General features: G+C 40.3%; 1 protein-coding gene across 7 annotated transcripts in view; it reads right to left on the bottom strand.

Annotated features, from left to right (window-relative positions):
* The window catches only part of upf2 (UPF2 regulator of nonsense mediated mRNA decay), a 117,601-nt gene that overhangs the window by 30,290 nt on the left and 75,149 nt on the right, over positions 1–12,162 (bottom strand). For all 7 annotated transcript variants that reach the window (XM_059987299.1, XM_059987305.1, XM_059987300.1 and 4 more), the window contains one exon: positions 10,168–10,338. In XM_059987299.1, the coding sequence (XP_059843282.1) occupies positions 10,168–10,338 (171 nt within the window). The remainder of the gene's footprint in view (positions 1–10,167; positions 10,339–12,162) is intronic.

Below are 12,162 nucleotides of genomic sequence, written 5' to 3'. Positions count from 1 at the left end.
GCCTAAACCAGATGAAAAAGTCAGCTGGCCTCATACCCGGGTGAGATAAAAACATGCCTGTCCTAGCACGTGAAGTCATCTGCAGCGAACTGGGTGAATGAGAGTAACAACGAAGGTGGTTCTGCTGTGCTTCGTGGTGAGTGACGAAGCAGTCACAGTCATCTACTACAACCAAGGAAGACCACAGTTTGTGATGACTACTCATACCACTGGACTCGGACCTCCGAGGTCAAGAGAGTGGAACTGCCCAAGTGCAACAGCTTAAAAAACTCTCCCACACAGGTCTCCTATCGTTGTTGGACATGATGGACGACCAAAATGTTCAGCTTCATAACTTAATAGCCTCCATGATTTTGCAAGATGAAATGACTGTTTGCAGCCTTATCATTTGAGGCAAGCTGTTCTTATACAATTCCTTTAATGTGTGAAAAATGCTTATCATGTTGCTCCACTGCTGGTCAGTAGAACCAAACAGAAACTGGCAGGGCTTATGGTAGAATGATAAGAAGTGAAACTGCAGTTTGTGTTAAAATTTAACAAAGGCTTTGAAGATGAGGAGCTAAGAGGCAAGGTGATACAAAGTAATAAGGGTGTGTCAGGAAGTTGGCTCTGAAGTCAAATAACAATTTATAGTACCAGCAATCATGATTGGATTTCAACTCCTGCTGCATGCTGTAAGGAGTATGCATGTTCTCCCCATAATCATGTGGGTTTCCTTCTACATTGCAAAGACCATAAGAGCACAAAACATGGGAGCAGAATCAAGCCATTCGGCCCATTGAATCTACTCCACCATTCCATCATGGCTGATCCCAGATCCCACTCAACCCCATATAACTGCCTTCTCATCATATACTTTGATGCCCTGACCGATCAGGAAATTATCAACTTCTGTCTTAATTATACCCACAGACTTGGCCTCCACTGCAGTTTGTGGCAGAGGATTCCATAGATTCACTACTCTCTAGCTAAAAAAAATCCTTCTTTCTTCTGTTTTAAAAGGTCTCCCCTCAATTTTGAGGCTGTGCCCTCTAGTTCTGGACACCCCTGCCATAAACATCCTCTCCACATCCACCCTATCTAGTCCTTTCAACATTCGGTAGGTTTCATGAGATCCCTCCACATTCTTCTAAGTTCCAGCTAGTACAGACCCAAAGCTGGCAAACATTCCTCATATTGTTAACCCCTTCATTCACAGAATAATCCTTGTGAACCTCCTCTGGACTCACTCTAATGACAACACATCCCTTCTGAGATACGTGGTCCAAAACTGTTGACAATACTCCAAGTGCAGCCTGACTAGTGTCTTATAAAGACTCAGCATTATATCCTTACTTTTATATTCTATTTCCCTTAAAATAAATGTCAACATTGCATTTGCTATCTTTACCACAGACTCAATCTATAAATTAACCTTCTGGGAGTCTTGCATGAGGACTCCCAAGTCCCTCTGCATCTCTGATGTTTCAACCTTCTCCCTATTTATATAACAGTCCACACTATTGTTCCTTTAACCAAAATGCACTATCATACATTTCCCAACACTGTATTCCATCTACCACTTTGTTGCCCATTCTTCCAATTTGTCCAAGTCCTGCTGCAATCACTTTGCTTCCTCAGCACTACCTACCCCTCCACCTATCTTCATATCATCTGCAAACTTTGCCACAAAGCCATCAATTCCACAACATAAAGGTAAGGGTTAATGAGTTGTGGGCATGCTATGTTGACACTGGAAGCATGGTGATACTTGTGGGCTGCCCCCAGCACATCCTCAGACTGTGTTGGTCATCAACACAAATGACACATTTCACTGTATATTTTGATGTACATGTGACAAACAAAGCTAATCTTAATCTTACATTGCCTTAAAAATAAAAGTTTGAGTCTTGCTTATCTTGTTGTAGCCAGAAAATAAGCACTGCTCTTCCGTATAAGCCTAACATAGCATTTGTTTCTCTCTCTGATCTACCCCAGGTCCTGACTTTGTATATTCAAAATCAGGTTTAATATCACTGGTTTACGTTGTGAAACTGGTTTGCGGCAGCAGTACATTGTCATACATATAATAAAACCCATTAATTACAATAAGAAATATATATTTAAAAAATTAAATAGTGCAAGAGAGCAAAAAATAGAGAGCAAGTGTAGATAGGTTCATTGTCCGTTCAGAAATCTGATGGCAAAGGGGTGGAAGCCATTTGTGAAACATTGAGTATGTGCTTTCAAGCTCCTGTATATCCTCCTTGATGGCAACCAGAAGAGGGCATGACCTGGGTGATGGAGGTCCTTAATGATAGATACCACGTTTTGAAGGTGTCCTGGAATCTAGGGAGACTAGTGCCCACGATGGAGTTAGCTGAGTTTACAACTTTCTGCAACTTTTTCCGATCCTTCTTACCAGTGATGCAACTAGTTAGAATGCTCTCCACAGTACATCTGTAGAAATTTTCCAGGGTCTTTGGTGATGTACCAAATCTCTTCAAACTCCCAATGGAATACAGCCATTGTCGTACCTTCGTTGCAATTGAATCAATAAGGACAAATCTTCAGAGATGTTGAAACTTGAAACTGCTCGTTTCCATTGCCGATCTCTCGATGAGGACTGCTATGTGTGTCCCCTCGACTTCCCCTACTTTCCTTTGACTTTTGATTTGAAAATACAGCATCTGCTTGCACTTGCACACTGGCATGACCCAGGTTTACTGCTCAACCATTTTGCCGGCTCCTCCACTCTTCCAAGACTGAAATTTCCTCCAACTCAACACAAGACCAAAACCACAAACAATCAGATTTATCACATAATCAAATCACATTCAGATTTATCACGTAACAGTGAAATGAGTTGTTTGTATTAACAACCAACACATCTAGTGATGTGCTGAATGCAGCTCACAAGTGTTGCCACATATTTTTAGAGCCAACATATCAATGCTTAGCAGAACATAAAAAAAAAACCGGAAAAACAGCAGCAAAACAAACCCCTTTCCTCCCTCCCACCCACATGGACAGTCCTCCAGCTAGCAGGCTTCAACTCATTAGGTCAGACACAAACGTGGGGGGAAATGGACAGTTGATGGTTTGGGTCAAGACCCTTAATCTGGGCTACAAATCAGAGTAGTAATATCAAAAGGTGAGGGGTGGGGTAGGAGCAAGAGCTGGATCCAGCCCGCTTCTCCTCCACTTTTTTCCACAGGCTTTCTCCCCTCTACATCCAGAGCACATGACAGTTCTCAACCTGAAACATCAACTATTTCCTTCCATAGATACTGCCTGACTTGGAGTTCCTCCAGCATCCGCAGTCTATCACATCTTCATAAGACTAGCACAATCATTTTTGATCATCATGACAATTCTCCCCTGCAACTTTGTAAAATTGAGCCAGATCCTATCCATCCTTGCCGCTGCATTTAATCCCACAATTTGGATTTCAAACGTATAGTATCACTAGAACTGCACATTTCCAACATCACTGCTCCCACTGCCAACAAAAATCCTATCAACACCTCAAGTATAAAAAATAAAGTTTCCTGAGAAGGATGATGGCTCAACTTGATTCGCCATGTACTATAGGTTTACAAGGAATTTGCTCCGGTGTGTTGGCGTAATGTGCAAAATAAAACAATAATATTCAACAATTATAAAAAATTATATAAAAGTTAGGGTATAGATACGGAATAAATGTACATAAATACCAGCATGCAAATGAAATGCAAATAGATTAAAATTATTTAAAGTGCATGACTGAGGTAGTTGACAGAGGGGGTGAGAGGCCCCCTGCTCCTCCATTTCTCAATGAGTGTGATCTGTGGACATATACTAAACTGCTCTATTAGTATCTTGATCACATTCTATCATTCAGCTCATCGAGATATTGAAATGTTTGAACGTTATCCAAATTCATGCCAATTCACATTCCTGTGTTTGCATCAGATTAAGCAATGCCTTCATTTTAAGGTGCTCAACCATGTCTTCAAATCTCGCCCATGCGCTCATCCCTCTTTGCCTCTGATTATCAATGGCCATAAAACCCTCTGGGATACACTTCCCCTTGCTTCTTATGTGAACTTGATTTAGACTCAAGTGTAGGCAGTCTAGGTAGGTAGAGATGATACAAAATGTGTTCATGGTTGACAGCAAGGAGAAAAGCTATTTTTCCTGAAGTCCAGGGACAAGGACTGAAGGACTGGAGGCCCAGAGGCAGTCTGCGAGTGAGCGAGTATAAGAGTGAAAGTCTGCGAGTGAGCGAGTATAAGAGTGAATGGGTGGGAAGGTTTGAAAAGGGGCTTGTTTTGTTGTCCTGCTTGACGAAGGGTCTCAGCCCAAAAAGCCAACCTTTTATTAACTTCTATCGACGCTGCCTGACCTGCTGAGTTGGTCCAGCATTTTGTGTGTGTTGCTCTAGATTTCCAGCAGGATCACTTGTGCTTTTGTTTTGCTGGCTCTGCTGTCTGCTGAGCATTGTGGACGTGCTATGCTGGCACTGGAATGCATGGCAATACTTGTGAACTGTTCCCAGCACATCCTTGGGTGTGTTGGTTGTTAACATAAATTACACATTTCACTCTGTTTTTAAATACGTGTAATAAATAAATCTGAATCTGAAATTCAGGAGAAAGGAGGTGGCCTGAAAACAAATGGAGCAGAAATATTTTGAATGGAATTTAAACAACAAGAGTGGGGCAATGTACAGGCTCAACAAGAAAATGCACAATAAACAGAAGATTAATGAAGTCTAATGGAAGAGGACTAGTGAAGTCTAGTGAAGGTAGCAGGAAAGCTGGATAAGGTGGCTGAGAAAGGTATTTAAGATTTGCTTTAATGGCCAAGGGATTTACTATTGGAGGCAAAAACTTGCACAACTTTTAGAGAGTACCCAGGTACGTACTGGAGGTAGGACTAGCTGGGCAGTCCTTTATGAGCAGAATGGCACGTCAGATGGCCTCTATGTGTCGTAAGTTTTCTGACTCCACAAGCTGTGCCAATTCTGGCCTGTTTCTTGTATCTAAATTTAAGTAAAACCATTACAAGCTCAAGTGTCTTCAACGGCAAAAGATCTGCTTGAGATTTTTCTACCTACACCTCTCCCCCCCCCAAAATATAATTTTTTCTTGATTTTACTACTGAGTTTGCCGTTCCCTCCTCCTAATGTTCCTTTAAATGGCTTGGCTTTGACCTTGTTTGATAACATGTCTAGAAACATTTATGTCAAAGAGCAAGACAACAAGGACACAGGCCCTTCGACCCAAATAGTCCATGCCAACCACAATGCTTATTGCTGGTCCCAATTTCCTGTGTTCAGTCCACATCTCTCCAAGCCTTGCCCCACCATGTACCTATCCAAGTGCTTCTTAAGTCATACGAATGTATCTGCCTCAAATACTAACTCTGGCAACTAGCTCCATACATTCACCCCTTGGGTCTCTTGTAAATCTCGTTCCTCTCATAATATGATGATGCCTCTTTGGTTTGGACTTCCCTACCCTGGGGAAAAGACTGTTACCATCACTATTATCTATGCCTCTCACAATTATAAATACTTCTATAAGATTGCCCCCACCCCCCAACATCCTCCTACGTTCCAAGGAAAAAAATCTAGCCTGGCCAACATTAAACGATCTCAAACTTTTGCTGTTGTTGTATATAGGGACGACAGCTCTAAAACTGTGCAAGGTGAACAATTTGTATGTTCTAGCATCATGAGTGCTATTTAAGTTTCCACAGTGAAACCAAAGAACTGGCTCTACCTTATTAGTCTACCTCCATATTTTCCTGCAGTTGACTGTAAGTACCTTCTGAAGAGCTCTCTCTAATGCTCTCAAAAGAACCCTTGTTTTTTTCTGTTTGTGTTAAAACAAATTATAAGTAGTCTATGGCCTCAAAACTTTGGAATCCGTCAAACCAGAAGAATCTGTATTTAAAAGAAACTTACTCAGAGGTGCCAAAAGAAGCCGCCCTTTTAGAAAACACCAAAAAGGTCCTTCAGAACAAAGCATAGCTTCATCACTCAGATCCCACAAACCCAACTATTAAAGCACAATCTTAACAGGCTTCAACACACAAAACACAAATTTTGGACAACCCATAACTAGTTTTGCTTTTAAAATCTGTATCTCAATTCTAAATTTGTTAGTCTTTATATACACAGTTCATTTCTTCATTTTCCTGTAAATGCCTGCAAGAAAATTCAAAGTTCAAAGTATATTTATTGTCAAAGTACATATGTCACTATACACAACCCTGAGACGCATCATCTTGTGGGCATTTACAATAAGCACAAGAAACATAATAGAATCAATGAAAGACCACACCCAAAAGGACGGACAAACAACCAGTGTGCAAAACACAACAAACTGTGCAAATACAAAAATAAAGGGAAAAAGTAAATAAGTAAGTAATATCAGGAACATGGGATGAGCAGTGCTTGAAAGTGAATCCATAGCTTGCAGGAACAGTTCAGTGATGGGGTGAATGAAGTCATCCCCTCTAGGCCAAGAGCCTAATGGTTGAGGGGCAACAACTGCTCCTGAACCAGGTGGTGTGTTTCTGTATCTCCTTCCTGACAGCAGTGAGGAGAGAGCATGGCCTGGATGGTGGGGGGGGGGGGGGGGGGGGGCAAACGGGGGTCCTCGATGATGAATGCTGCTTTACTGAATCTCAAAGACATATCTGGTAATATATATGTACTTTGATAATAAATTTTACTTTAACTTTGATTTTACTAAGTGCTGATGAAGAGTCTTGGCCCAAATGTTGACTGTTTATTCCTCTCCATAGAAGGTACCTGTCCTGCAGAGTTCCTCCAGCATTTTGTGTTTGTTTCTCGAGATTTCCAGCATCTGCAGAATCTCATGTTTATTATGAATTAATTTCTGTGCCGTTTATAAGACATTTACTGGGCTGCAAATTATGCTGCAGGTAATTATGGAAGGTAGTCATTGTAAATCAGGCTGAAAGTGGACACACATTTTGCAAACGGGTAAATTTTTAACCTATGGTAAACACTACATTCCTATTTATGTCACCATTCTGCAATAACCATCAAAAAAATTTAACATTTAAACAGCTCTTTCAGATACACAAGGTCAAAGAATTGGGACTCCACTACAATACTTTTTTGAAGCCTTTCAAAAACACAAGAGATTCTGCAGGTGCTGAAAATCTTGAACGACACATACAGAATACTGGAGGAGCTCACCAGGTTAGGTAGCATCTATGGAGGGGAAATAAACAGTTGACCATTCATAAAGAACGGAAAGGAACGAGGCAGAAGCCACAATCAAAAACCAGGCTACAACGTGATGCATAAAATACACTATAAATTACATTAAAAAATATATAATGTGAAAAGAAAGCAAAAATTGTGAGGTAGTGTTCATGGATCATTCACTAAAGGTCATATACAGGCAGAGCTTAGGAGGGTTAATAGCACCTAACGGCGACTCCTTTGCTTACAACTTCGGAAACAGCTCTATTTTTCCATCTTTAACATCCATATTTTTCCCTTTCAGGGTTCTTTTGAAGACTGTGACCTGGAGTTACATGCTGATTACGGTTCCTTGCAGGAATGGGACCCGCTGTCGGGGTTTCACAGCCAACCGTTGTTGTTCGGCACGCCAAAGGTTCGACCTAAGAGTCCGGCTCGGATTTGGAAGCCTAGGATCTCAGGGCTCTGGAGATGGTGGATCAAGGGTCGGTGTTACAACAGGAGACCTGTGTGTTGTCTAGGAAGTTGAGATACCTGCGACTGTGTGCCCAGTTTTTTAGGCACAGAGTTTGAAAAAAGTGATATGGCGGACTTTTAACATCGTCAACCAGCAAGTTGTTTGTTATGTCTCCCCGCTTGCAGGGAAAATGGAGACACCTCTTTCTCCCTTATTAGGGGGAGAGAGAGAACCTGTGTTATGTCGAATACCAGGTGAAACGCCAAGTCTTTGGGGAAACTGCAAGCCTGTGTCTTTGCTCACGCTTGAGTGCTCGATGGTGGTGCTGATGCTTTTTTTTGCCAGTGGGGGGGAAGGGGGATTGTTGCTTGCTGCCACTTATGAGCGAGAGGGGGGAGCTGGGGGGGGACTTTGGGGTTCTAACATTTAACTGTCATTCATTCTTTGGGGCACTTCTCTGTTCTCATGGATGGTTGCAAAGAGAAAGCATTTCAGGATGTATATTGCATACATTTTTCTGACATTAAACTGAACCTTTGAAATATGATGGCAAAATAAGTTGGGGGTAGGGAAGGAGCATAAGGTGACAGATGATGGGTGAAACATATTGTGTGTATTACTTAGCCTTTAAAAAATGTTTTTTTATGAAGAAGATTCACAAATACAAGCTTACTAAAATGCTGCATAAATAAGATGTCTACCTATTACAATAAGTGAAACATAATGAAATACAATTGTATATACAGCCAAAGCAGTAGAATAAAAGTGAGGGAAGGTCACGGTGTCTATGTACAGTTCACAGGACAGATTATAACAAATGCTTCCAGTAACTGAGGCACATAAGTAGCATAACGCGGTAGTAGTGTAGAAGAGATTACACGACAACTTGCGCTCTTACGGGTCTCATTTATCAGCAAAAGTAGGCCATCTTAGATTATTTAGCCTGGATGGGAGACTTACATTTATATAGCACTGTTAAAGGAGAAAAATATCTTAAAACATGGAATCAGGCTCTTCAGCCCAACCATTCCTTGTGGGCCAAAATGCCTATCTTAGTTAGACCCATATTGGGTGTGGTTGGTAGGTATGCAGGTGTCAAGATTTTTGAGAGGTGATTCATATGAGGATAAAGCACTGGCAATAACACTGAACGAGAAATCTGAAAAAAAATGTTTAAACTGTGCTAGCGGAGCAGTAGATTCAGAGTTTGAACTGGTAGAAAGTCAGATGGAGTGAGTGACATTGTGTAGGGTTCTGGTCATTCTGTTATAAAAAACCATCATTAAACTAGAAAGGTGCAGAAGAGATTGACAAAGATACTGCCTGGACTAGGTTAGAGGGAGAAGTTGGCCACGCTGAATCTTTATTCCCTGCAGTGTAGGAGAATGAGGGGTAACCTCAGAGATTTACAAAATCATGAGAGGTATGGATAAGGTGGATGGTCATAGTATTTCTGCTGGGTTGGGGAGTCCAAAACTGAAGGGCAAAGATACAAGAGGGGAGAGATTTAAAAGAGATAGGAAAGGTAGCCTTTTTCTATTAACACACAGAGGGTAGCGAGTACTGGAATGAGCAGAAAGAGGAAGTGGTTAAGATGGGTAAATTTGGATAAACACAGACGGTTATGGGTTGAACAAGACAACTGTGTCTAGCAGGGAAGGGACGCTGTGGTCAGCATGGACTAGTGGGCCAAAGGATCTGCTTCCATGTTGCTTTATGCTATAACTCCAACGGAAGTGCTTCACCTCTAGATAGACTATCAAAAGCATGAATTCTATTCAGCGTAAACTGAATCCAGCAAAGAAGGGGCCTGTTGCAAGATCTATGGTTAGTCAAAACATGTTCCTTTCAAGCTTGTGATTTTTACATTTGCTTTTGAAATATTAATTTTGATTTATTTCCATACTGTTAGATCCTCAGTGCCACCAATCTCAGGGATAGCTTCCATTCTGTTGTAATAAGACAAACGATCAATCCCCAGTACGACAAGATGGATTCTTCACCTTACAATCTACCTCATTATGGCCTTTGTACTTTATTGGCTACCTGCACACTCTCTCTGCAACTCTAACAGTATATTCTGCATTCTGTTACTGTTTTCCTTTGTACAATGATGTGATGAACTGATCTGCATTGATGATGTAAAACAAAGCTTTTCATTGTGCATATGACAATAAATCAATTTGCATATCCATTTAAAGAGCGATGCTTATATTATAAAATTAATTAGACACACAAGGTTTATTTATTTTTCCACAGATTAAATGAAAACATGCAAAATAAAAGCAACTGCTGGCAATGCCAAGAATGCAGCAGTAAAATTAAAGATAAAGAAAAACAAGGGATAATCCAATCAATACTACTGGAGTGCAGTGCATTAGGTAAATTGGGTTCCCTAGAATTAAAAAGGACAGCTAAACACCAAGCCCGGTTCAGTTCAGTGTGCAACATAACACCACACCCAAACACACAGCTACAGAAGCATTATTAACATACACAGTACCTGTTGTTTGTTGCCCCTTCTGGTAAGCATTACAAACTGCATGGTTTCCGAGCTCTCAGAGTCCCCTTCTCCCCCTCCCTGGGGAGGGGGTCCTTTTTTCAACTGGCTCTTCAGCTGGAGTGGAATTGCCACATCTAATTGGTGAACTTTGACTGACTCACCAGTTCGTTGCTGCATCAAGAATCAGAATAATTTTAGTGCAAGTAGTTCTAACATTTCATGTTTAATTTGAAATTTCTTTTGTCAAGGCACCTGTTAACAGCAGGCTATTTTAGATCAGTTTATACTCATTATTACTTAATTGGTATTGCTATACCTACTACAGAGAGTCTCCTCGTTCTAATCAGAAGAGCTTAGATATTCCACTTTGGAATCAGTATGAGATTTAGTACCAAACGGCATACAATGTTTTGCATGTACAGTGCAATAAATAAAATTTATCTATAAATTACAAAAAGTGTGTGTGTGCGCACACGCACTATATATTTAATTTTTAAAAATTAGTACAGAAAGAGAGCAAAAATAGTGAGATAATATTCATAGATTCATTGACCCAGTCAGAAATCTGATGGCAGAGGGGAAGAAGCTGTTCCTAAAACGTTGAGTGTATGTCTTCAGACTCCTCTACCTTTATCATCTTTATTTAACAATAAAGATAAGAATCCTAATACAGAAGCAATCTTTAACAATTAAATAAATAGTTAAGAAAAGGCAATGCAAATTTGAAGGAATTTAAAAGAAAGAGTAAAATAATTCAATGGAAATGATGTAGTACCGTCACTTTGACCTACGACGTTGTCCCAATCCATTAACCTACTCCAAGATAAATCCAAACCTTCCCTCCCACGTAGCCCACTATTGTTCTATCATCCATGTGCTAATTTAACAATTTCTTAAATGCCCCTAATGTATCTGCCTCTACCATCACCCTTGGCATTCAGACCCTATCAGATTAAAAGGGCAGGTTTGCTTCCCAGAAGGACATGAGAAACTTTGATTTAATATAATAATCTGATAGTTTCAGAGTTACCATTGGTACAAGCATTTTAACTCCAAATTTAATTACTTCAAATTCTATAGCTTTCCAGGTTTGATCTAAACATGTTGCTGTATCAACATGGCCAGGCTGGTCTGGCAACTTTAGTTTGATTCATTTCATGGGAAGTGGACGTGAAGGCAAAACCAGTATTTACTGCCAATAACTAATTCACCTCGAGATGGAGGCAATAACCCACAGTCAGAGCACTACAACACAGAAACACGCCCTTCAGCCCATCTAGTCTGTGCCAAACTATTATTCTACCTAGCCTCATTGAAATGCACCTGGACCTAGCCCTCCATACCCCTCCCATCCATGCACTTATCCAAATTTCACTTAAAGGTTAAAATCAAATCCACACTGGCAGGTCATTCCACATTCTCACTATAATATGACTGAAGATGATCCCCCTCATGTTTCCCATAAATATAGTCCAACTGATACTATGTTCCTCAGAATGATGATTGACCACAGACTTGACTAAAATTGAATGAAAACATTGTAATGAAAACATTTAATAATTTTTCCACAAACTCAATGAATCCTCTATTGGAATTCTCAAGCTACTTTCCATTCCAAGTCCACTGCCTTATACAACAGAACAAGTTGAAATGCCAGACTGAGTAAGGACACCAAATTTCTTCCTTCTGGCGCACAAGTGAACAACATGGATCTTTCTAAGTTTTAAAGTGTTTACACATACAAAGAGAAATGTACAATACAATACATATTTGATAATTACTCAGAAGGCACTGTTTTATTTTACTTGAAACCACATTATTCTTGTCCTACTTTTGATTATTCTAACTGACCTAGAGAAGAGGTCATCTGCATCATCAATAAAACCACCAATTTCTGCCTCTAACATTGATTTCTTAAGACCACCTATGTGGAAACACCCAATCCCATTTTTATTGTCCCAATCTTTGCCAATTTCAAATACTGGTTGGACATCA

The sequence above is a fragment of the Hypanus sabinus genome, chromosome 13, assembly GCF_030144855.1.
Source record: "Hypanus sabinus isolate sHypSab1 chromosome 13, sHypSab1.hap1, whole genome shotgun sequence".
Taxonomy (NCBI): domain Eukaryota; kingdom Metazoa; phylum Chordata; class Chondrichthyes; order Myliobatiformes; family Dasyatidae; genus Hypanus; species Hypanus sabinus.
This window is presented reverse-complemented; position numbering and strand designations above follow the sequence as displayed.